This window comes from Procambarus clarkii, chromosome 88 (assembly GCF_040958095.1).
Source record: "Procambarus clarkii isolate CNS0578487 chromosome 88, FALCON_Pclarkii_2.0, whole genome shotgun sequence".
Classification (NCBI taxonomy): Eukaryota; Metazoa; Arthropoda; class Malacostraca; order Decapoda; family Cambaridae; genus Procambarus; species Procambarus clarkii.
The window spans coordinates 16858613-16884841 of record NC_091237.1 but is presented as its reverse complement, the minus strand read 5'-3'; the positions used below and the strand labels follow the sequence as shown (position 1 = coordinate 16884841).

General features: G+C 38.2%; 1 protein-coding gene across 10 annotated transcripts in view; it reads right to left on the bottom strand.

Annotated features, from left to right (window-relative positions):
* The window catches only part of LOC123745833 (protein abrupt), a 74355-nt gene that overhangs the window by 33951 nt on the left and 14175 nt on the right, over positions 1 to 26229 (bottom strand). The window contains exons 6-7 of one of the 10 annotated variants that reach the window (XM_069317596.1): positions 10525 to 10623; positions 916 to 1829 (exon numbers count right to left, since the gene is read on the bottom strand). The exons of 7 other annotated variants lie outside the window; for them this stretch is intronic. In XM_069317596.1, the coding sequence (XP_069173697.1) occupies positions 1515 to 1829; positions 10525 to 10623 (414 nt within the window). In that variant the 3' untranslated portion in view covers positions 916 to 1514. Of the gene's footprint in view, positions 1 to 915; positions 1830 to 10524; positions 10624 to 16090; positions 16711 to 26229 lie in introns of those variants that run through there. 2 more of the 10 variants (XM_045726868.2, XM_045726869.2) reach the window with 2 other exon arrangements.

Here is a 26229-nt window from a genome sequence, read left to right as displayed (position 1 = left end):
CTCCGAGCCCAGGAAAAGGTGGAGCCGCGGGAAGATCTCGGGCGTGACCACCGAAATCCAGGCAGCACAAGGAGATGGAACGAAGGCAGACCCCCACCAGGTAGATAAACAAAAAGAAAAAGAAAACCCCGCAAGAGGATAGCGTACCCAAGTGGAACAGAGCCGGCAGCCATGATTGGTAATGACAAGCTGCACAGTACCCTGCACCCCACCAGTGCAAAAAACTGCCCCTTACTCTAAGGCGAACAAGGGAGACAGAACACCCGAGCACACAAAGAGCGGCCGAAAACCAAGCAGTAAACGGCCTAATATTGGCAGGACCCAAGGAACTTGTGGAAGGTGGCCCCAAGCCCCAAGGGCAGTACTTACAGGGCACCTAGGGAAGGGAACCCTAGGTGCATGCAGCCCGAGTACTGGAGAATCACTTCCCGGCTCACGCACCACCTAGAAAACAGACACCACACTCTAGGTACAGTGCTGAATAAACCACTGGAGCCGGAGCACATAACCAGTGCCTATATCATCAGCCGAAGAACTGATGGGTGGATAGCCGGCGTGGGAGGTCTGGGGCTCCCCCTTCCCCCTCCCGGGGAGGGGGGGGGAGCTGCGCAGACAGCGGTGCAGTGACGTATGACGTCATACTAGTTTGCTTGTTTTCTGTTGAGGAGTTCTATCCACTAGTTTAGCGTTAGGTAGCAATTTTCACCAGAATAGGGGTTTGTTTTGGAATGCTTACCTTTCTGAATGCTTGACCCGGTCGATGGCAGACATAGAATGCTTCCAACCACACGGGGGTTTCTATAGGCCATTGCTCCCCTTGCCTCTCTGAGGGGGCCAGGTTCTGGCCGTGGTCCCCGGTAGGCCCTAGAACTCCATACACATGACTGATGCCAAAGTCTGACATTAGCATATCAGCCTGGTAAAGCTCCGGGGAGCCGACGGGGCTCCCCCCAGAAAAAAAATGCATGTCTAAGGGAAAGCCTTACATTATATGTAAGCAAAATATTTTCTGGCGAACTATCCAATAAATCTACAGAAGATTAAGTAGAGAAAGACATGATGAAAGTACTGGGAGGTGAGAATTTTTTTGGGGAAAAGTTTCATACCTCCCCTTAATGCAAATGAACAACTGTCTTATTGCAGTGTTCTTATGCCACTGTATAGCTACAATAGTTTAGTTTTGTGAAAAGAATGCATAACCTTTATTTATGCATTAATATTATTGAGGTAAATTATCACTTTTGGGTTTAATATAAGGGAAAGAGTGAACAGAATGTACAAAAATCCTAAGTATCAGCATTACTTAGGCAGGCTTTTGTATACACATACAATAAAAACCCAATCTTCTCATTTTAAATGTACTGTTTATTGAAATTAAAACAATTCAGGTTTGTTTGCAAAAACAAGTGCGTAGTATATATGCTGTCATTCAGCTGTGTTCAACAGTATACAGTATATTTACACATTTTTAATTTAACAAATACTTTTAATGCCATATTAAGTAATTCCAAACATTACCCATCAATTTTATGGAAGCTTAGAAAATGACTCACTAAAGTATTTCTCTGAGCAGCACGGTATGGACACCGAGTACAGGCATAAGGTTTTTCCCCTGTGTGAGTACGAATGTGTGACTTCAAATTTCCTTTTTGAGAAAATGCAGCAGAACAATGTGAGCATGTGAATGGCTTCTCTCCAGTGTGAATACGTGTATGATTTATTAAGTTGATTTTTTTAGAGGTGGAATATTCACAGTAAGAACACCGATGACTCTTGCTGCTGGTTCCACCACTTCCATCAGTGTTTTGATGAACCTTCTTTGACTCCACCTGTGAGGAATAGCAACCTTAAATTCTAATAAAAGAATGCATTCTACATGTAATACTAGATGCTGTAACCATAAAATGCTGGTAAACCACTTTGAAACAGAAAGCACAATACTGTACTGTACTCTAAACTAAATGAATTGCTGATCTATTTTATAAGGATTGGATCTTGCAACTAATGAATATTTCCTTGTACTGTACAGTGGCACCTCCCAAATCTGGAGCTTCCTATAACAAATCCCTCTAAACAATGAACCCAATTCAGCCACCATATCTCCCCTCCAAATTTTGAATTTTTCAGAAAAATCAGATGAATGTAATGAAAAATCTTTTTTGGTGGGTCCTTGGTAGCTTTCTGTTCTAGCCACCTGGTTCGCTTGAAACACTGCATATCAGATCACACCTGGTCCTTGTCTTATTAAAAGCTTACCAGAGACCAGAGGCCAAAACCTGGCCCCACACAGAAGCACAGAGGGCAGTGGGTTTCTTGATCACCCTAACCATGAAATAAGCCACCAGTAAGGTAGAGCAAAACAAAACATAACAGCAAGGCAAATCTAAAGAACTCTGTAAATTAAGTAACCAGCAGTCAGATTGTTTACACGCTAGTAGCAACTACCCATTGGCAGATGGCATCGCCAAGTCCACCTGGACCACCTGGTGTAGCTCCTCAGATATAAGCCAACGAAAGGCTAAAAAAGAAGACATAAGTGAAAAGGAAGGGTCCCAGGAGCCACTAAGGACACACCAGGTGTTTGTTTCATTACATTCAATGCTGGATTTCAGGGAGACCCCCTACGATGACTCTCTGTTGATATCTCACCACAGAGAGCAAAAATATAAGCAAAATAGGGAGGAATCCAAAAAACTTTTTCTCATATGCAAAATCTAGAACAAAAACTATATCCTGCATTGGGCCCTTGCACAAGGGTGCTGGAACCTTCACAGATGACAGCAAAGATTAGTGAAATACCGAGGTGACAGTAAGATTCTGTTTTCAGTGATCCTCTGAACACATTGCAGATCAATGATCCAAATGAATTCTTTATGAATGTGACACCACCATTGAACCACATATCAGATGTTACCCTAACCCCACTCAACTTTGATGGAGCCACAGACAGCATGCTCATGCACTCTACACCAGGCCCAGACTCCTGGAATTCAGTATTCATCAAGAATTGCAAAGAAAATTATCATAGGCACTAAACATCTTTTGGAGATGGAGCCTAGATACTGGTGTTATCCCTGGCATACATAAAACAGCGGAGATTGCACTACTTCATAATAATAAAGCAGATGAAAAAAAATATAGACCAATAGCTCAACATCGTACATCATAAAAATCTTTGGAAGAGTGCTAAGAAGTAAGATCATAAAACACATGGAATAACACATAGTTTCTATATAATCCTGGGCAATATGGGTTCAGAACTGGGTGCTCCTGTCTCTCACAATTGCTACTTCACTATGACATGGCCTTAGATGCCATGGAAGATAAACAAAACAGTGATGTAATATACACAGATTTCAAAAAAGCTTTCAACAAACATGACCATGGTGTTATTGTAGACAAAATGTGCACAAAAGGTAAAATAGAGAGACAGATCTTTAACTTCCTAACAAACAGAACCCAGAGAGTAACAGTCAACAAAGTAAAACTAAATCATCCACAGCTCAAGGTATGATGAAGTCTCTGCACTTAGTTACAGTAATGTTGAAAACCACGGAGCATCCCACTGATGTTGGGGACCTCCCACAGTGCACTCCACCTCTAAAGTGAACGAATCCCAGGTATGCATTTTATTCCAACCACCAGCATTCCAACAATATTATCTTTTCAAATCATATCCCTAACACTTATTTTTTTCTTTGTCTCATTGAGTTCCAAACTGGTTTTTCACATTTACCACTGATGTTTAGAACATTTTCCAGTCAGAGAGTGTACTTGAGACAATTGATTTGTCTTTATATTATTTTAGGGGGTAAATGTCTCTCACACTGTGTCAATGTACTGCACATGTGCAGAACTAGCTCCACTACACAAACGGAAATTTGAAATGTTTTTCCCCTTCCAAACCAACATAGTTTCAACTGTTTACTGCACAGTGCACAACTGTGCAGTAAACATTTCTGTATGTAATGCGCAACGCTATTATGCATTACACACAGAAATCACAATAGCGTGATGCATCAAATGAACAAATCCACAATAGTAAATAATAATTTACTATTACAGTACACATTCTTTAAAAAAAAAGGGACCCCTTCTTTACAGTAATCATGTCAGAAGACCTCACTTTTAAAGAGCATAATAAAGTTGATGTCATAACTGCAAGAAAAATGACAGGTTGAATAACAAGAACCTTCCAAACAAGAGATGCCATGCCAATAATGATACTTATTAAGACACTAGTGCTCTGTAGAGGGGAATATTGTTGCACACCAACAGCCCCATTGAAAGCTAGAGAAGTTGCTGACCGGGAGAGCATGCAAAGATCTTTGACTACTAGAATCCACTCAATGAACCCTCTAAATTACTGGGACCGCCTAAAATTTTTAAATCTGTATTCCCTAGAGTGCAGGGGGAAGAGATACATAATAATTTACACTTGGAAAATATTAGGACTGGTTCCAAATCTGCACACAAAAATAAGACAACATGAGACCAAAAGGATGATAGGATGAAGACCTAAAATAGGATGGTAGAAGACCACATGAGGTAGGATGTGCAAAATAGCCCCATTGAAGAGAAGTACAATAAGAGTGGGGCTATGTTTGCTGTTTTAAGTGCCTTTTGCATCTCACCAATATCTAATCTGTTTCTCCATATTACATAAAGAACACATGCTAGTGGTATTTTGTATATCTTTATAAATATGGAGTTTCAGGAATCAAGTCTCAGGCAAGGTGTGTGGCATGTCATCAATTTCTTGTATAAAGTTTGCAGGGTTTGTATAAATATCAGGTATTTGGTCTGTACAGTTGAGAGTAACAATCATAACAACAACAAAAATCAGTATCTTCCACTTTTATGCTTCTTATTAGGTTACTAAACATAAGATTTGTACTATTTTTCAGAATTTCAACAATATATTATTGTCTTTGTTCCTTAATAATTAACAAAAGATTTAATTTGGTACTAGGCAATTACATAGCACAATAACAAGACTGATTTGTCTTTGCACCACCATAAAAGCCTTTTAAAAGTTTCAATCCGCTACATGCAATATCTAGAAATCCCACGAAACAGAAAATACTGGTAGAAAAAAAAAGCCACAAGTATTGTATCTCTACTGGATAGATATAATTAAAGCATCTTAATCAGAGATGTTGAGATCCATGAGTTTGTAGTGAACATATAAAGTGGGAATTAAATGAAAATAAAACTCACTCCAAATCCTACACTAGTACAGTACTCTTCACTACTGTAACTAAAAAAAACTACAGAACCTTAGCTCCTAATAATGAAGAGATGAATCACAATAAAAATTGCAATTAGACAAAGTAATTATTTATTCTGGGGATTTACTTGAACACGAAAGTAATTCATATTCACTCGAGAGTTTACAACGATATGTATTTTTTATTTTTTTAATAATTTTAAAAACAATTTCTTGAATTAAACAGTGATCCTTTTTGGAATGGAAGAACAAAGTGCGACAGAAAAATTATAGAAAGCAGGAAGGAAGTCTTAGAAAGTGAGTTAGAGACCAACTTTTTAAACCAAACAGTGTGGGGGCATATGCATAATGTTTCAAAGGCAACACCATTACTGCACTGACTCCAAATTTATGAAAGATTTCTTTGTTTTAAATGCAAATCTAATTAAATTTAAGTCTTTTCTGGATTTATACACTCTGAAATTAGATAAACACAACTTAAAAAAAACTACAACACTTGCATAAACAGATCTGACAATTTTTACTGCTTCTACTTTTTTAAATTCATAATATTTCAGAAACATTAGCTTTCCACAAATGCTGCTACATGATATTACAGCAATATTTATCAAATCAAGGAATGTAAATCTAAAATGTCATAACACTGCAATAAATACCATTACAATGAAAACCTTAATTATCATGTATTTGAGAAAGATTCACCCTGACAAACATCTATGCAGACAACCAGATGAAACAATGTAAAGATAAATGGAGAGATTCCACAACTCAACATATACAATTCAGGTATTTAGAAAAATTAATAAACGCTAGAAACTGCTTAATTGCCAATGAAAAGTTTCTCAGATCTGTAATAAATGCAATAGCTGAAGAGAAATTTGCATACAAATTGACAATTTATTATATAATGTACTGCATTAATAGAGATGCAACACACTTTAACCATAATTTTATATTTCAATACCATAAAGAATACTGATTAGTGGTTCAAAGAAACTAACAGGAAGAAGCAGAAAATAAATGAGTTCTGTATATTTTGGGCTTTGTACTGACTTTGTTCAGCTGATACTGTGAATGAACAAAAGAGAAAATAATTTTACAAATACTGTAACAGTTCATATATTGTGAGGTGGAAGAGTACAGTTGATCTTAAGGCTAAGGCAGTTATTGTATATACCAAGTAAATATTGAAATTAGTTGTAGTGCAATCACCGATGATTTTACATTTGTACATTTTTTTTCTGTCATGGAAAAATCATGCAAGTCAGTATTATGGCTGAAGCTGATGATGTACAGGAACACTGTCTTTGTGCATACCCAACTCATTTTGTATGTTCTATAATTCTTGGGTTTAAATGTATCATTCATACATTCTAGACAATGTATGAGTGATACATTCTTGTATAAAGTTATACTCATGATAATTGTGAGAGACACACAAAAATAAAATTATCTTGATAATGTTCAGTGTGCAAAATTCCTTGCAAAAACTATGATAAATCATGCATTGAACATAATAGTAGCATTTTAAACCCAGGAATTATTGAACGTAAGAGATAAGTTAGGTATGCATAAGACAGCTGAATAGTATTCCAGCATGTCACTAGCTTCAACCACAATATTGAGTGGAAAAGTGCTTCCATAACAAGGAAATTTAAGTAATTATCAAGGAAGGCACCAAGCCGGAAAGGCTATGTAGCAATAACAAGGAAAAAAATATATGTATAAATATATGTAAAAGCCCTCAAGATGTCAATGATTGAAAGTGTCTAATTTCAATATGTAACTTGGTAGATGCAATCACTGTCTGAGCTCTGAGTCAAAATGTATACCAGCACCTTCACAATATGGATTTTATCTTTGTAGAAATTGTTTCCTCTCTTGTATTTACATGATATAAGGTGAAATGTGTTAATACACAAACAAAAATATACAGAACGCTAACAATTTCCCTTTCTCTATATGGGTACCTTTCTGGCATAAGTTTATACATTCAAGCGACCACTTCATAAATATCCGGTACTGTACATTGCCATACTATCATCAGTGATACTCAGTGATACTCCCCAGTGTGGAATAGTTGGCAAAAATTATAATATTATTTCTTATGATTACTGCATAGAGAGAACAAGTTTTGGAAAAATAAGAAACAAATTCCAAGGACTTTAGTTACCCATACAGTAGTAGGATGAAAAATGGGCATTTTCCCCCAAGGGTATGCAGACCAAAAAATATAAAATAAAATATTTATATTAAAAAAAAATCTTACACTGTTTTGTAAAAAAAATATGGTAAAATGACAACTAACTATAGTTGTCATAATTTGGGTGTAGGAGCTGATAGAGGGAGTGTTAGTCCTCAGAAATTGCTGAAAAAAAAAAATGACAATTCATAAAAAATAAATTCTTACAATGTTGTAGAAAAAACATACAGTACTGTATGTAAGTACGTAGAGGTATATATCAAAAAAAGGCACCAAGCCAGGGGGACTATATAGCACCATCAAATGCGCAGGATATTCAAAAGATTCTAATACAGTATCACTATGGATGCCAATACTAGAACAAAAGTGCATAAGGCAAACGATAACAAAGGTGTCTGATTCCCAAAGGATTCTATCGAGGGACAAGTGACTGCGAGGGACAAGTGACAGCGAGGGACAGGTGGGAAGCAAGACACGCGCGCGTCCTAGAAGTCAGGACATTCAACAAGGATATACATGACCGTAAGAGGGACAATGCAGTCTGGACAATAAGGAGCAGGATGACGCTCCATTAAATGCCTGTGAGTTAAACATGTATGCCTGACAGCTGAGTGGACAGCGCTTCGAATTCGTAGTCCTGAGGTTCCGAGTTCGATTCCTGGTGGAGGCGGAGACAAATGGGCAAGATATTTCTTTCAGCCTGATGCCCCTGTTACCTGGCAGTACATAGGTACCTGGGAGTTTGACAGCTGCTATGGGCTGCTTCCTGGGGGGAGGGTAACAAAAAGGAGGCCTGGTCGAGGACCAGGCCGAGGATCAAGCCAGTCCTCAGGGACTGAAGACTCCCAGATACAGCTATACATTTTCAATAAATACTGAAATGTGCAGGGAGATGGTGAAACATCTCATAATGAATGCCATGAGCCTGCTTCTGTAGAACTGCAGAGGGTCAGGGCAGACTGGAGTTCTGAGAGAATGGATCGTTATAGGGAAACTATGTGTGCAAAAATGTAAGAGGACAAGATTCAAGTACCCTTAACCTTACGAGTAAGAAAAGATGGAGAGAGGTGAGAACCGGAGCTTATAGTCGAAAAGTGGGAACCCAGTTCGGTTGCGATCGACACCGGATCCGCCCCAATAGGACCACGGAAGTGAAGGACTGGCAAGACATCTGGAACAAACTTCCCTGCTATACATACCAAGCTACGGATTTTCTCCAAGACCTGGGGCAGAGGAATGTCAGTTGTAATGGTGGAGACATAAGAATTCCAATCCCCACGCTTAGCCATACAAATGGCCCTATAGGCCACTGCACTCGCCTTTCGAAAGAAAAGAAGAGAATGAGTCGTCTGTTGGTGTCGGTGTTTCTTCCAGGCTGCACACTTATAGAGGACAGCTTGAGCACAATCTGCATTCCACAAGGAAACACACTTCCGCGTGCCACAGAAGGTAGAGCGAGAACAGAATGGAGGGCAGTGTCTAATATGGTGTCATGAAAAAGGAGGAGGGCTCGAGGGAGAGGCAGATTGGAGAGGTCAGAAAGAGTAGCATGTAGGGTGAATAGATTCCATTTAGCCTTGACAAACTGCCACCAAGGGAAGGAGATTGGAGGGTGAAAAGAGAAGAAGGTGACAAGGATATGGAAATGGTCACTGTTATAGAGGTCATCAAGAACTCGCCATGTGAAATCTAAATAAAGAGAAGACGAGCAGAGAAAAAGATCAAGACAAGAGACAGAGTGAGTGTGGAAGTCAACTTGAGTGGGTTCACCAGAATTCAGAAGCGACAGAGAAGAAGAAAGGACAAATGTTTCAAGAAGGGAGCCCTGAGTGTTTGTCAGAACATCGCCTCAGAGGGTATGCAGACAGTTAAAATCACTCAAAAGGAGCACATGCTCAGGTAAGGACTCCAACTGGTGTTTAAGATCAGGAAGAGAAAGCGAGACATTGTGGGGGAGATAAATGGAACACTGTTTACCATTTACGCACAAAGATACTGGCAGCAGAACACTGAATGTACGACTGAAAAAGTAGAGGGAGGAAGGAAATATCATAGTACTGTATGTAGATTATGAGGAAATAAAGTTTAAACTCCCTATTTGCCACCCCCCACCCCCGTACCCACAAAAGTATTTACAAAACATTTGAACAAAATTAACATTTTGTTACAAATGTGTTACAAAACATTTGTTTATTCTTATAAAGTTATAGGAACCTTAAATAGATTACACAAAAATTATGAGAAAAATCCTTTTAAAGTACTATACTTTGGGTTTGGGAGCATAAATAAATGTCGGTGCCTTCTTGCCCGCAAAGGGAAATCGCCACAAGAATACACTCACAACACAAAGAAGCTATTTGTCACTACTCAAAATCATCATACCTTCCACTGTTTATAGAAGGGTCATTCATGGGGACCACATTGTCATCACAAACAATGAAAAATCCCTAATATCATTCAAAAACTCACAAATTTTGTGCGAGAGAATTCCTGGGTCATGTATATGTGGGGTGACACAGCAATGGCTGGCACACACTTTTGTGGTTGCTGAAGGATTAAGTAATTATTCATAATATGGCTACTTTGTCCTTTGGCAGGAAAAATTACAATTTTACATCAGATGCTCTCCAGTTCCTCACATTTTCTAACATCCAGGGATGGTCTCTGCACACAATGTGGACTTGTAGCTTTTTTGGTCACTCCTACAGGTATTTTTTGTAGGGATAATTATTTTATGACTAACTCAAAAAATCTAATTTAAAAAATGGTCACAGTATTTCTTTTACTGTTACTTCAGCCCTTCCAATTGTTTTTTGTAAATAACATAGATTTTATATATCATTAAAATTTGTTTTTTTAGTCATCAGCTAACCTGTGTACTGTATAGTATATGTTAATCTCCTGGATTATGACGACTAAAAACATGACTTCGCAAACTACTCTTCCTAGTTGCACGGTAAGGGCACCTAGGGCAGGCAAATGGCTTTTCTCCAGTGTGTGTGCGAATATGGGGCTTCAGACTTTCTTTCTGAGTAAATCTAGCAGAGCAGTAGGGGCATGAATATGGTCTTTCACCAGTGTGAACACGTACATGCTTTGTTAAATCAATCTTCAGTGAAGTGGAGTAATTGCAGAAGGTACACTGGTGCCTCTTGTTGGTTGCTTCTCCTCTATTTGGATATTGTGGGACCTGTGAGGGATGGCTGCCTTAAATTATCTTTATTGGGAGTAAACACCTCATAATTATTGTTAGTATAAAGTTACTTCAATAATGATCAAATTTATGTTGCACATTTTGACCCAACTTGATAACCCCAGTGATGAAAGCTGGGTGCTCATAAGCATACAGATTACAGATATGCATGTAAAATATGCTAAAGAGGCCGTCTCAATCTTTATTAGTAAAAAAAAATTCAAGTGTTTTTAATAATATTTTAATAAGTATATATTTTTTTAAATCTTGATAAAAATTAACTATATACAGTATTTGTTAAGTTTATCTCGAACAAATATAATTACAAAAAACATTTGTTTGGTAACATTGGAGAACTCCGATACATTTCCATAAAAGCCTTTATTTGACTTTCATTATCGTATTAAATCACTGAGAACAAAATTCATGATCTTGGCAAAAATAAATAGAAAATTTAAAAAATATAGAAACAATAAATATTTGAAATTTTGAAAAGATAACATATTGATAATACCTGTTATGCTATACATTATACAAACATGTCATTCTTACTCTATTCTTACTAAACCTTTACCAAATTGTATTTGGGTAATTGAATTTTTTTTTATGATTTGTATCTGCTACATTACAGGTCAGTTTACTAAAAAGAGGATTATCAGGCAATTTCAAAACTATTTTCTATATAAAACTATATCTTTTCAATTACCCAAATACAATTAGGGAAGGGATTAGTAAGAATAGAGTAGGGCAGGATGAAAATCCGGAAGGCATTTATATATTACTTTGTTGAGATTGTAATGAAGTCTATGTGGGGGAAACAAAGCAAAAACTTGAGATCAGAATTGAAGAACATAAGAAAATATGAAGAATTATGGCTGGTAACAGTGCTGTAGCAGACCATAGTTGGAGAAAGAATCACAATGTTGATTTTAAGAAATGTGAAATAATCTATAGAGGTAATAATAATAATAGAACTAGAGGGGGTAGTGGAAGGAGTTTTAATAAATACTCTGAATACTGTACTTTCATTTGCAACAAAAGCTTTACTTTGGTAGATAGCTTTACTAGGAAAATGATTCAGAGTGAATTTAAATTAGATCTCAATAAATGGACGAATGAAAGCAGTCCCATTAGCCATGTTCATTCGGGTATGGAGAGGGTTACGAGGGATAACATCGAGATGAACACCTCTATTAATAACACCTCCAGTTCTTAGAAATAGCAGGATTACAGAAAGGACATATGATCACAATTCCGTAGCAGAAATTACCGTAGGTACATCAGAAGTCAGAAATAGAGATGACATGGTCAAGCGGTCAAGAAGGATTAGAGGACAGGACTCGGGATAGCAGCCTCATTGGACATTGAGATGTAAGTCTCATAGTAATCACATACTCAGACCTTGACAAAGCACTCAGGAGAGTGCAATTATATATAAAAAATTTGACCCGGTGTGTGATGTTTCCTCCAGAGTATGACTTGCTTGTTGATACTTGTATGGATCAGGCACGTGGGTTCTGCTGGATGCGGGGCAAGGCCCTCTCAGTTTACCAGTGTATCCCACCTAGTTATGACTGCTCTTAAATTCTCTGTGAAGAATTTCATTGTTTTTGTGCTTTCTTGTTTCTGAACAGAAAAATTCTTATTACAGTATACAGTATATCATGCCATGGATCCCAAGAAAGTCAGTGGTAAAGTTCAGCCTAAGAAAATAGTTGTTAGGATGACTATACTGTAGAGGAGAAAGGAGAAAGAGAGAGAGAGAGAGAGAAAAAAAAAAGATCATCCGTAAACATGAAGACGGTATGCGTGTAGTTGATCTAGCTAGGAAAATGTGTTCAGTATTGGAAGAACTGCAAAGTTTTGCTGAAAAAGACTCACTCAGATAAAACTAGCAAACCATTGTACTGTATTAACCTTTTTAACCACCGTGCTGCACAGCTTTAAAATATGACATTCCCGTGGAGCGCCAAAAATAAATTATTTCCAAAAAATTATTTTATCTTCTTATATTATTAAAATGCAGTGTCTGATCACGGGACACTAAAAAAAAAAATGTATGCGATATACTTTAGCCGTGATGGACCTGAGAAGTAGAGCAATTTATGGACGCTGAGTGAAGGAGCACTCGGGATTACTCGACTCCGCCACCTCGTGTGGCGGCATTTGCCGCGAATATAATTTTTCACAATTATTTTGATGTTTCCCGTTCATTTCTTCTCTGTTTTTTGCTGTAATATGTAATAGCTGACCACCCCTTCAGCCACCAACCATGTCCACCCTCCCACTCTACATCCACCCAGCGTCTGCCCACCACCCACCGATGTCACAGGTCTCAACAGACAGCCAGGCTTCTCTCAGCCAAGAGAAACCATCAATCAGCAGCAGAGAAGGCCCATGCAAAGTGTGTAACAGGATGTGGAATCTCAAGCATAATGAGGATGTATGCAAACATTCCCACAACGGAACCCGTTGATAGTTCTAGATGTCCAGGTACATGGCGGCCTCCCAAAGAGAGTATCAATCAACATCCCACACCAGCAGTCAGGGTAAAACACCTCCAACAGCTGCATTTCAACAGAGAACCCACTAAAAATCATCCAAGTGACATCGGTTGGAACCTTGCAGAACATACTCAAAGCAGCAGTCAAACTATCCAGCCTCTTTAAAAAGGTTAATGACTCTCCTGGAACAACCCAAGCATGGCACAACCTTTTCCTGTTTGATAACATATGCCTAGCTGTCCATGTAAGGAGAGAGAAATCACTAGTGTCCTCAGTCATTAGAGCCATAAATAGTTTTCCTAGAGAGGACAACTAGATTCCCCTCCCCACCTGTGCCAAAAACACCCACCGCAGGAAAGGTATCAAGAGCAGAACCAACTCATCCAAAATCAGAGCAACAGTCAGCAAGAAAATAGAAGAAGGCAACACTGTAGGGAGCAATAAGAGCTATCACCAGCGAGGACACAGTTGCCACCAGAGATGCCAATACAGCACAAGCCCTGTGAGACAAACATCCACCCTAAACTCCACGTGACGACAGTGTTCCATCAGTCGGTGTCACCAGAGCAGAACCCCTATGTGTGTGGTAGAATCTGTGGTTCATAAAGCAGCTTTATCCTTCCCACCAGGATCAACAGTCAGGTTCACAGGACTAAGACCCAACCACATCAAACAAATGCTCAACCCTGCACTGGGAGAAATTGCACAGGGCTTCCTGGTGGAACTAACTAGATTCTCCAACACATGCCTAGCTGGTATGATGCTGCATTTGCATATTTCCAATCCAGGAGGACTATCCCTTAGTCCAAGGATTTTCTGAAAAGATGTTTCAGTAGTATGCATAGTGCATTTGCCATTTCCTTTACGACTTTGGATTGAACTCCATCGACACCAGGGGCTTTTAAAGTCTTGTAGTTTGTCAATGCTTTTCCTGAATGTTTTTCCCTCTGGCTGCCTTCTTACTCTCAACTGTATCATTGTTGGTGGTGCCTGGGTCATTTAGGCCCTTGCTAGGCTCACTGCAGGGTATGCAGTGTAAATGAAAAAGGTGTTTGACTTCGGCTGGCTCAATATTGTACGCCTTGATTAATTTATCCGACATATTTTGGCATGGGCTGTGGTATTTCTGCTTGAACAATTCACATTCAATTGACTGATGCCTGGTAGTAATTTTCCTCTCACACGTCATACAGTCATCATACCGCCCCTGCCATATTTGCTACTTCAATTAGCAACAAAAGTAAACAGTGAGTAAAATAATGTACTTTATGGATGCAAGATGTTTGTCCTAATTTCACCTCCACATGCCAGTGGTGGTGACTGGCCATACATACATACATACATACATACATTGGAACCCTCGAGTGACGAGCAGCTCCATCTATGAGCATTTCGAGTAACGAGCGAGCCATTCACCGAAAAATTGTCTCGATTGACGAGCTTTCGCTCGATTAACTAGAAAACCATATGGTGCTTCCTAGCGTTCTTGCCGGTTCTTGCAAATTCTCGGATGCCTCCAACGACAGTGTTGTTGTATCGCGCAGGACAAGCATCCCTCTGCATATATTTTTGCTTTTCGTCATTTTGTTTCGTGATTTTGTGACTACAATTTGTAACCCACGACGTAGCCAAAGAAGCTGCTTGCTAAAGGTAGTGTTGTCAAGAAGAAGAAAGACACAATTACTGAAGATTTTAAGAAGGAAATCGTAGCAATGCCGCCTCTTCCAATGAGATCAGGGAAGTGTTAAGAATGTTTGAAAAGGTGACCGCATTCTTGGAAAAGCATCACCCTGATAAAGCATTGACAACATGGTGTGTGAACATTTTTAATGACAATTTGCTGTCTTGTTTTAGGGACATCCTAAAACGAAGACAAAAGCAATTGTCAATAGATACATTCTTTGGAAAGGTAGAGAAAAGATGAGCAAGTGAGAGAGAACCACAACCCAGTCTTAGTGGGGTGAAATTCCCAAGAAGAGAGAGCCTGCCTGAACCAGAGGTGGATTCTCCTTCCATACAGTAACCCCTCTCCTCCTTCCCACCTCCCCATCGTCTCCCTCAAGCCAGCCACGACTCTTCATAAGGTAAAGTACATGTACAATTGAAAACAGTAAAGCAAAACATTTATAATAATTACACGTACAGTATTATATTTACATTATAAAATGTCATATTGATGTTTTTGGGGGTGGAATGGATTCATTTTATTTCCATTATTTGAAATGGGAAAATTCATTTCAAAAGACGAGCGTTTCACATGATGGGCTTAGTGCCGGAACGGATTAAATTTGTTAATCGAGGCTCCATTGTGTGTGTATTTTTATTATTTTATTATTATTATTATTATTATTATTATTATTATTTATATATATATATATATATATATATATATATATATATATATATATATATATATATATATATGCAACTGAAAACTCACACCCCAGAATATTGCATATTGTCCTGGGGACCATTCAGGCTTGTTCGCATATATATATATATATATATATATATATATATATATATATATATATATATATATATATATATATATATAATATATATATATATATATATATATATATATATATATATATATATATATAATATATATATAATATATATAATATATATTATATATATTATATATATATATATATATATATATATATATATATATATATATGTATATATATATATATATATATATATATATATATATATATATATATATATATATATATATATAATATATAATATATATAATATATATAATATATATTATATATATTATATATATTATATATATATATATATATATATATATATATATATATATATATATATATATATATGATCATGCAAAAACTATAAGAGATCCATAACTCTGTATGGTTATACAGTATCTCTGTATAACAATGAAGAAATACTTCTTAAATATTTCACTCTTTCATTGGAAAGAAAGAACTGTAATAAGAGGGGTGGCACCTAATTAAAATCCTTTTTCTACAATGAAATAGTCAAGTATTTCCAATGAAGAAATACTTCTTATCTTTTCTAACTTTTCTTTACCTTAGTTTACTATTATGCCTGATTTTCTGATTATTTATGATTTATAAATTTTTCCTTGTCTACTTTTCAATATTTTGTTATAAAATTACAGTTTGTAATTATGATAATCACTTACTTGTGTATCCCTGTTCAGATATATTCAATGTTTCCATTTTTTCATCACAGCTCATTAAAATGAGTCATAGCTATTGTCTTTCTATTCCCTATGTTTATGATGGTTTAAAACATGACTTGTCAAACTATGCTTTTGAGTAGCTCGATAAGGGCATTCTAGGCATGCAAATGGCTTCTCGCCTGTATGTGTGCGTATGTGTGGTTTCAAGCTTTCTTTCTGAGAAAATCTAACATGACAATAAGGACACAGATAAGGCTTTTCTCCGGTGTGAATACGTATATGCTTTGTCAGGTTGATTTTCTTGAATGTGGAGTATTTACAATATGGACACTGATGAATCTTGCCGCTGACTCTTCTGCCTTCTGGGTTCTGTGAAACACACTGTATCTCCACCTGTGGGAGTTGGCTGCCTTAGTAAATGGTTACCATCATGCATGAACTAGATTAAATTACCTATAGTAAACCCATATAGCAAACATTGGACTTTTTGTCTCTCAATTCTTATCAAACAAACTATTTTCAATGATGGTCCATATAAATACCTGATATTTCCATAATGGTAATTACCTTTACACCTTAGTATTCTTCAACTTTTTATTGCTGCAATGCCCTTCTAAGACTGCACATTATGAAACCTTATGCAATCAACAACCTTAACATAAAATATAAATGAACAATCCATAACCAAATATAAAACACATACAGTACATATATTCACATACCCACATCCCTCCATAATACAATACAGTAGTTGGGAACTGTAGAAATAACTATAAAGAGAAATTGAGGCAAATGCTATTAGATACTGTACTGACGAGAATAAAGCAATAAGACCAAACAAGATACTGTATATTCCTGGCATTTTGAAGGAATATGCAAAACTTTTTATTCACTGATATTTTTTTTTAAAAAGGTTACTGCAAAAGCAAATCCTTGCCACTCAACAATGCATTACCTAGAAGTAACAACATCAATCTAAATTCAACCCTTAACTTGTTCCAACCGTCTACCACCCTGTTTGTGAAAGTGAATTTTATAATTTTTTTGACATCTTTGTTTAGTTAGCTTCAATCTATGACCTCTTGTTACTGAAGTTCCAGGTCTCAAGAATTCTTCTTAATCAATTTTGCCAATTCGAATTACTACTTTGTAGTGATCATATCTCTTTTTTTTTTTCTTCTTCTATCTTCTAGCTTTGGCATATTTAATGCTTCTAACCTCTCCTCGTAGCACATGTCTTTCAACTCCAGAAACTATTTTGTAGAATGCATTTGCACCTTTTCCAGCTTATTGATGTGCTTCTAAAGGTATGGGCACCAAACAACCGCTGCATATTCTAGCGTTGGTCTAACAAAAGTCATGAACAATTTCTTTAGTATTTTGCCATCCATGTATTTAAAAGCAATTCTGAAGTTTGAAAGGGTGGCATAGGCTCATTGCACTATGTTCTTTATGTGGTCCTCATGTGATAGTTTTTTTTATCTAGAACCACCCCTAAATCTCTTTCTTTATCAGAATTCTTTCAAGATTTCTCACAAAATTTATAGGTAGTGTGGGGGTCTATGTTCTCCTATTTCACATTCCATAACACGGCATTTATTCACATTAAATTCCATTTGCCAAGTGGTGCTCCATACATTTATTTTGTCCAGGTCTTCCGGTCTTCTCCATACACTTATTTTGATGCGACGATGTCAATGTCACATCAAGTTATTCAACACTGGAATCAATTCACCCAGGCAGTCCTGAACTCAAGATGTGTTCCAGTGGGAACAAGTGGCAGAGTCGGTTAGACTGTGATTTGTTTGTGATACTTAGAGAAGTATTGGTGATTGGACTGACGTATCCCAGGATGGCCAAGTTGAGTAACAAGATGGAATTAATGTCCAACTGTTAAGGCTTGTATGTTATGTATGTTATGTATGCTATGTATGTGTAAACCAAGTCTTTGAAAATGTAAGCAGCCTTACAAAACGCTTTTAGGCATCAGACCAAAAATAAAAATGTAAAAAATTAATTTTGGAGTTAATTTTTCAATTACCCTTGACATTGAAGAAAAACATAAGAAATATTGAGAAGATTCGTGTTAGAACAATTAATCTTACCTTTTAGTGTGTGTGTGTGTATGTATGTATGCCTGCCATCGTGTTGCTGGAGACCCCTGCCAGTGTATTATTGGAGACCCCTGCCAGTATGCTGCTTAAGACCCCCCTGCCAGAGTATTATTGGAGACCCCTGCCAGTATGCTGCTTAAGACCCCCCTGCCAGTATGCTACTTGAGACCTCCCTGCCAGTGTAATACTGGAGACCCCTGCCAGTGTGGTGCTGGAGACCCCTGCCAGGATGTTGCTGGAGACCTTTGCCAGCATGTTGCTGAAGACCTCTGCCAACATATCGCTGGAGACCTCTGCCAGCATGTTGCTGGAGACCTCTGCCAGCATGTCACTGGAGACCTCTGCCAGCATGTTGCTGGAAGTGAAGTGGTGTTTTGGCACCATGACGATACTGTAGAGGACTGGCTCATGATTTACTGAGAAAGGGGGAACTTGCCAGCATGAGGACCATATAAGACAGATTCAGGGAGAGAACCTTGAGTGGTGTACAGCATAAGATAGAAGTGGCCTCACTGGGAAAGAAAATTGCAGAAGTTCTTTTATAATGTCTTGTGGGAAACTGACACCTGCGGTGTTGTGTTATGTGCTGCACATAAGTGTATATAGTTAAGTACACATATTCTGGTAATGTGTAATGGATTTTTGTCAAGTGGGCTCTGGGCCATCACATATGGCCTAATTGGCACCATATGGGCACAAGTATAGTGAGTATAGATCTGTAAGAGTATAGTAGTATGTGTGTAAGCCACCAATGTAACACCAACAGATGACAGCAGGCTCTTAGTACACAAAACGCATGATAATGGTTTAATTGATGATTGACTTACCTGCTATACCTCTATTACAACCATACAAAGTTGTGAAAACCATATGAACATCATTGGTATACATATACTTATGATGGAATTTCATAAAAAATGAGGACTTTAAACAAAATACAGGGTATACAGCACAATCAAATCTGCACAAAGTAGGAAAGCAAAATGTAAAGGATCTGGGAATAATGATCTTGAGGTTATCTTGAGATGATTTTGGGGCTTAGCGTCCTCGCGGCCTGATCCTTGACCAGGCCTCCTTTTTGTTACACACTCCCCAGGAAGCAGCCCATAGTAGCTGTCTAAATCCCAGGTACCTATTTACTGCTAGGTAACAGGAGCATCAGGGTGAAAGAAACATTTTGCCCATTTGTCTACGCCTCCACTGGGATCAAACCCGGAACCTCAGGACTGCGAATCCAAAGCGCTGTCCACCCAGGCGTCAGGCACCCTAATGTGATGTGTGTGATGACTTAACGTTTAGGGAGAATAACCAAGCAAATATAGCATCAACCAGACAAATGATAGGATGGATTACGAGAACCTTCATATCCAGAGATCCTGTCACAATGTTCGTGCTATTCAAATCACTTGTGCTGACCCATCTTGAGTACTGCTCGATACTCACTTTCCCCCTCAGAACAGAAGAGATGACTGAAAAAAGAGTACAGAGAAAATATATGGCATGCACAGACACGATAAAGCACTTAGACTATTGGAATCATCTCAAAGTTCTCCAAATGTACTTTCTAGAAAAGAGAAAAAAGGGGGTATTAAATAATATATACATGGAAAATACTGGAGGGTCAGGTCCCATTTATACACAGTAAAATAGCAACATACTGGAGTGAACGGTATGGAAAGAAATACAAAATAGAGCCAGTAAAGAACAGAAGTGCCATAGGCACAATCAGAGAACAATACATGAACATCAGAGGTCCACAGTTGTTCAACATCCTTCCAGCGAGTATCATAAATATTGTTGAAACAAAAGTATATGTTTTGTCCATTAGTTGAGATTTTCTATTTTCAATAGAAAACTGAGTAGTTTTCTCTAATAAGTGCCAGGCTGTAGTGAATATGTGGGCCTGCGGACTGCTCCATACAACAGCCTGTTGAGAGCTCTCACAAGTCAAGTCTGGCACTGGGCCAGGCTTGGGAAGTAAAACTCCCAGAAGCCTTTCAATGTACAATGATGATGACTGCATTCACCTAGCAACATTCTTGTTGATAAACACATTCATATAGTAACGTAACCATGAAATGCTAGCAAGATTTTTTTATGTGTCCAGGTAAACTCCATTACATCCACAAAGAGCTATTACAGTACAGTATATCCTCATTTGCATCATACATATAAACCTCAGTGAATAACTTTATATCATTATATGACAATAACCATATTACGCAATGAATCAACATACAACGATAAACACATTACGCCCTGAAACAACATATGATGATAACCACTGTCTAAGCGTTAAAAACTATTATTTTATAATATGATGATGATAAAACAGCAAACTCCCAATGCTCGGCTTCAGTGATGGCTTGGATGAACAATCCTCACTTAATTGAACATTTGTATGTTTCACGAACCAATTTGTACTGAATACAATGAATATCCAGGTGGTTAGCAACAGGGAGCCACTGAGGAGGGGGGGGGGGAGTCCTTCGAGGAAAAAGTGGATATTTGTGGGGGTTTTCATGGATTTACTTTATTTTTTGCATGAAAATAAAAATTTCCTTAATTTTTGTGCACAGGCAGATTGGCACTTTCGGAAATACCGCCAGGGCACAGCTAGCCTGTGCATAAATGGAAGGTATATTCATCATGTGTGAGAGGTTTCCCCTCTAAATGCATGAAAATGTTGTTTCAGTTCATAATATAAACAATCCCACGTAAATTTAGTGATTGTAAACAATATTAATATTAAAATATAAGTGTTAAATATAGAAACCCAAACCAATGTGAGTAGGGGGATGGAATAGGCTTTTTTCTTTTTACTTATATGTAATAATATATATGAGCAGAACCTTCTCACTTGTTTACTTGCACTACACATACAGTACATTACTTTGAAAATAGAAATATAAAATAAATGTAAATTATAAGGATACACCTCAAACATGAAAGGAAACACACAGCAACTGGTAGAATTATTTAGAATTTGTGGGACTGAAAACAAACCAACTATGTGCATGCATTGCATTTATTAAAGGACACAGAGAATGGGGCATAATACAACACAAAATTATTTCTCACTCACCAGATCCACTACTGTACTCAAGTCACACTAAAGAAAACCAAGGTAAACAACCTCACAGCAGTGAGGTGGGCGCCTCAAGAGCACACCTAACACATCCTCAGTGGATCAAATCTGGCTCCCCTCTGTCCTTGTAGGATGCAGGGACACTACCCTTACGAAAACGCACAGGGAAAACGTTTCATACAGACGTGTAAACATTCTCTGATATGAAATTTAGCATATTGTATTTGCAAACACTGTCAAATGAAAAAATACAAATTAACAAAAATTAAACAAACTGATATTTTAATTAAGAGGAAACATTTAGCTTAATAAAAATAAATGCTAAACATTATATATTGGTCATTACACACTAGGAGATTTGTAAGGAAGGGATCTTTGAACGGTATATTCATTTGAATTTCAAATTAAACTCCCGCCAGTCCAGCAACCACCTCTGCACATGCGTGATAGTGCATCTCAAGTGGGAAAGTTATAAATAGATACACAATAGTGACAAAGTAATACCAAATACCAAAGTTTTCCAAGTACATTCTGTGATTGGAAAAGTGAGGAAATATAAGCGTTAAATGTAGAAAACCATTCTAAACAAAAGAGAGGAATAAAAAAGAAGATTTGAAAAGGGAAAACATTGGAACATCTGGCGGTTGAGAGAAAACGTGGACGTGCACTCTCGTTTACTCTGGTGGCAGACATGTGGCTGAGAGGAATCTCCGTGTCATCAACCAATGCATTGGTGATCTCCACACGTGGTACCATAGATAAATGCAGTGACTTTTTTCATTGTGCATGTGGTGCTATTAAATATGTTAGTTAGATGTCAGATGTCCATATGTTTACATGTTCCATTGGCGGCTGGATATTGTGAATGAATTCCATCCAAGATTTTGTGTTGTTTAATTGTTGCTGGGGTTCACTTTTGAGTATGTGTCCTGTGCCTTATTAGTCTATAATTTAAATTTGTCTGGTGACATGTATAACCCTTAGTACATTGTTAATGTTCATGAAAACGGCACAGTAAATTCTTGTGAGATTACAGCATATAGTAACTTACAATGTGTACAGGAATCGTAGCAGACGTGTGGAAACAGGCTAACATAGTTCCAATCTACAAAAGTGGCAGCAGGGAAGACCCCCTCAATTATAGACCTGTATCATTGACAAGTGTAATAGTGAAAGTATTGGAAAAGCTAATCAAAACTAAATGGGTAGAACACCTGGAGAGAAATGATATAATATCAGACAGACAGTATGGTTTTCGATCAGGAAGATCCTGTGTATCGAATTTACTCAGTTTCTATGATCGGGCCACAGAGATATTACAGGAAAGAGATGGCTGGGTTGACTGCATCTATCTGGACCTAAAAAAGGCTTTCGACAGAGTTCCACATAAGAGGTTGTTCTGAAAACTGGAAAATATTGGAGGGGTGACAGGTAAGCTTCTATCATGGATGAAAAATTTTCTGACTGATAGAAAAATGAGGGCAGTAATCAGAGGCAATGTATCGGAATGGAGAAATGTCACAAGTGGAGTACCACAGGGTTCAGTTCTTGCACCAGTGATGTTTATTGTGTACATAAATGATCTACCAGTTGGTATACAGAATTATATGAACATGTTTGCTGATGATGCTAAGATAATAGGAAGGATAAGAAATTTAGATGATTGTCATGCCCTTCAAGAAGACCTGGACAAAATAAGTATATGGAGCACCACTTGGCAAATGGAATTTAATGTTAATAAATGTCATGTTATGGAATGTGGAATAGGAGAACATAGACCCCACACAACCTATATATTATGTGAGAAATCTTTAAAGAATTCTGATAAAGAAAGAGATCTAGGAGTGGTTCTAGATAGAAAACTATCACCTGAGGACCACATTAAGAATATTGTGCAAGGAGCCTATGCAATGCTTTCTAACTTCAGAATTGCATTTAAATACATGGATGGCGATATACTAAAGAAATTGTTCATGACTTTTGTTAGGCCAAAGCTAGAATATGCAGCTGTTGTGTGGTGCCCATATCTTAAGAAGCACATCAACAAACTGAAAAAGGTGCAAAGACATGCTACTAAGTGGCTCCCAGAACTGAAGGGCAAGAGCTACGAGGAGAGGTTAGAAGCATTAAATATGCCAAAACTAGAAGACAGAAGAAAAAGAGGTGATATGATCACTACGTACAAAATAGTAACAGGAATTGATAAAATCGACAGGGAAGACTTCCTGAGACCTGGAACTTCAAGAACAAGAGGCCATAGATTTAAACTAGCTAAACACAGATGCCGAAGAAATATAAGAAAATTCACCTTCGCAAATAGAGTGGTAGACGGTTGGAACAAGTTAAGTGAGAAGGTGGTGGAGGCCAAGACCGTCAGTAGTTTCAAAGCGTTATATGACAAAGAGTGCTGGGAAGACGGGACACCACGAGCGTAGCTCTCATCCTGTAACTACACTTAGGTAATTACACTTAGGTAATTACAAGTCCTAGATTTTAATGAACCCATAGTAAAGGTAATACTGTACCTAATTTGTGGAATAATACCCCCTTTGCAATGGTTACTTAGTAAAGTAACTTCAACACTTGCGAATAAACCCATCGTAATTACAGAAACTATTATTTACAACCCCCCCCCCCTTTTTTCTGTATATGACTTAACACTTTCTCTCCCTGATGATGCACTCGTCATCATTAAAACAATACACAGAGTGAGTGATGATGCAAACGGCGTCATGCATAAATTAATGCATAGTTCTATTATTAAATATAAACACTGTAAGTGAAATAGTTTGACATTGGGTTGTGTGCTCACTGGCAATGCTCAGTCTACCTTCCGGTGCGATGCAGGTGGCCCGTCAGACCAGGGGGAAAGTGTTAACAATGATTGGCCCTAAAGGTAACTGGAGGACGAAGTTTCCAGAAAAGGTATGTTACGGACTTGGTATGCTGGTGCTTGAGTGTTTAAATACCTCTGAGGAGGATCAGTTATTGCTAGGAAGACCATATATTCACTTTCCTTTTGTAAGGAAAGGTGTCGATACCTTGCACTCCCTGATACGACTTAAAAGCCAGTGCCTTACATTAAAGCCCTATGAACTTCTATAAGGGTGTATTATAAAAAATAATTTGAGCATCTAAAACATTGGAATGAGTTGATGGGAAGGAATAGTTGGTATATTTCAGCCATTGTGTGCTGGGGTAGTGTGTTGTCAGGACATGGACTGTATTGTCACATTTCTGTACTGTATGAGCTCGCTTATTTGAATTCCAATGAACCGGATATTTGGGTTATCCAGCCAAAATTGCATCTGGATATTTTTTTAGATTAGGCCGGATAGAGCAGACTTGTATAGATTTTAAATCAAGTCCAGATATCTTTCTGCTAAACTTCACCATATCCGGACAGAAATTCGGAAGACTGGAGATTCTGTTGGATACCGCAGACGTGCATCGGGTCATACCGTATTTATCCCGTACATTAGTAGCTTGAGGTGCGGGGTATGGGAGGTGCTGGGGTGTGTAGTTTCGGGTACGGGGTGTTGGGAGAGTCAGGAGAGACCATCAAGTGGATGAGAACCAAGTGGAAGGCCCTATGATTACAGTGGTGTATAGAATAACCTAGAATTATGCTAAAACAATTCATGAAAGTAAAAACTAAAGAAATATTATCTAATATTATAACACAAAAATTTGTTAAAAAACAATGTGTACAGGCTGAAGACTGTAGTTCCCTACTAAAATTAGGGGATTTATTTTTCATCTAGCAGCCTACGTAACGTTCCTCAACTCTACTTGTTCTGACCCAATCAACCTTAACAAGCCCCGTGCTGTTTACAAGCACGGGGCTTGTTTGAAAACAAGCCCCAGGCCTGGCTGAGGGCCTGGTCTGGCCTAAGGCCAGGCCAAGGGCCTGGTCTGCCCTAACGTCTGGCCTGAGGCCTAGTCTGGCCTAAGGCCTGGCCTGAGGCTTAGTCTGGCCTAAGGCCTGGCCTGAGGTCTGGTCTGGCCTAAGGCCAGGCCAAGGGCCTGGTCTGCCCTAACGTCTGGCCTGAGGCCTAGTCTGGCCTAAGGCCTGGCCTGAGGCTTAGTCTGGCCTAAGGCCTGGCCTGAGGTCTGGTCTGACCCGAGGCCTGATCTGGCCCGAGGCCTGATCTGGCCCGAGGCCTGATCTGGCCCGAGGCCTGATCTAGCCCGAGGCCTGCCAGTCTGGCCGCCACCAGACTTTGCAGACTCTGGTAAAAGGGATTAGTTTTGATGTGTAATTACCTAAGTAATTACCTAAGTGTAGTTACAGGATGAGAGCTACGCTCGTGGTGTCCCGTCTTCCCATCACTCTGTCATATAACGCTTTGAAACTACTGACGGCCTTGGCCTCCACCACCTTCTCACTTAACTTGTTCCAACCGTCTACCACTCTATTTACGAAGGTGAATTTTCTAATATTTCTTCGGCATCTGTGTTTAGCTAGTTTAAATCTATGACCTCTTGTTCTTGAAGTTCCAGGTCTCAGGAAATCTTCCCTATCAATTTTATCAATTCCTGTTACTATTTTGTACGTAGTGATCATATCACCTCTTTTTCTTCTGTCTTCTAGTTTTGGCATATTTAATGCTTCTAACCTCTCCTCGTAGCTCTTGCCCTTCAGTTCTGGGAGCCACTTAGTAGCATGTCTTTGCACCTTTTCCAGTTTGTTGATGTGCTTCTTAAGAT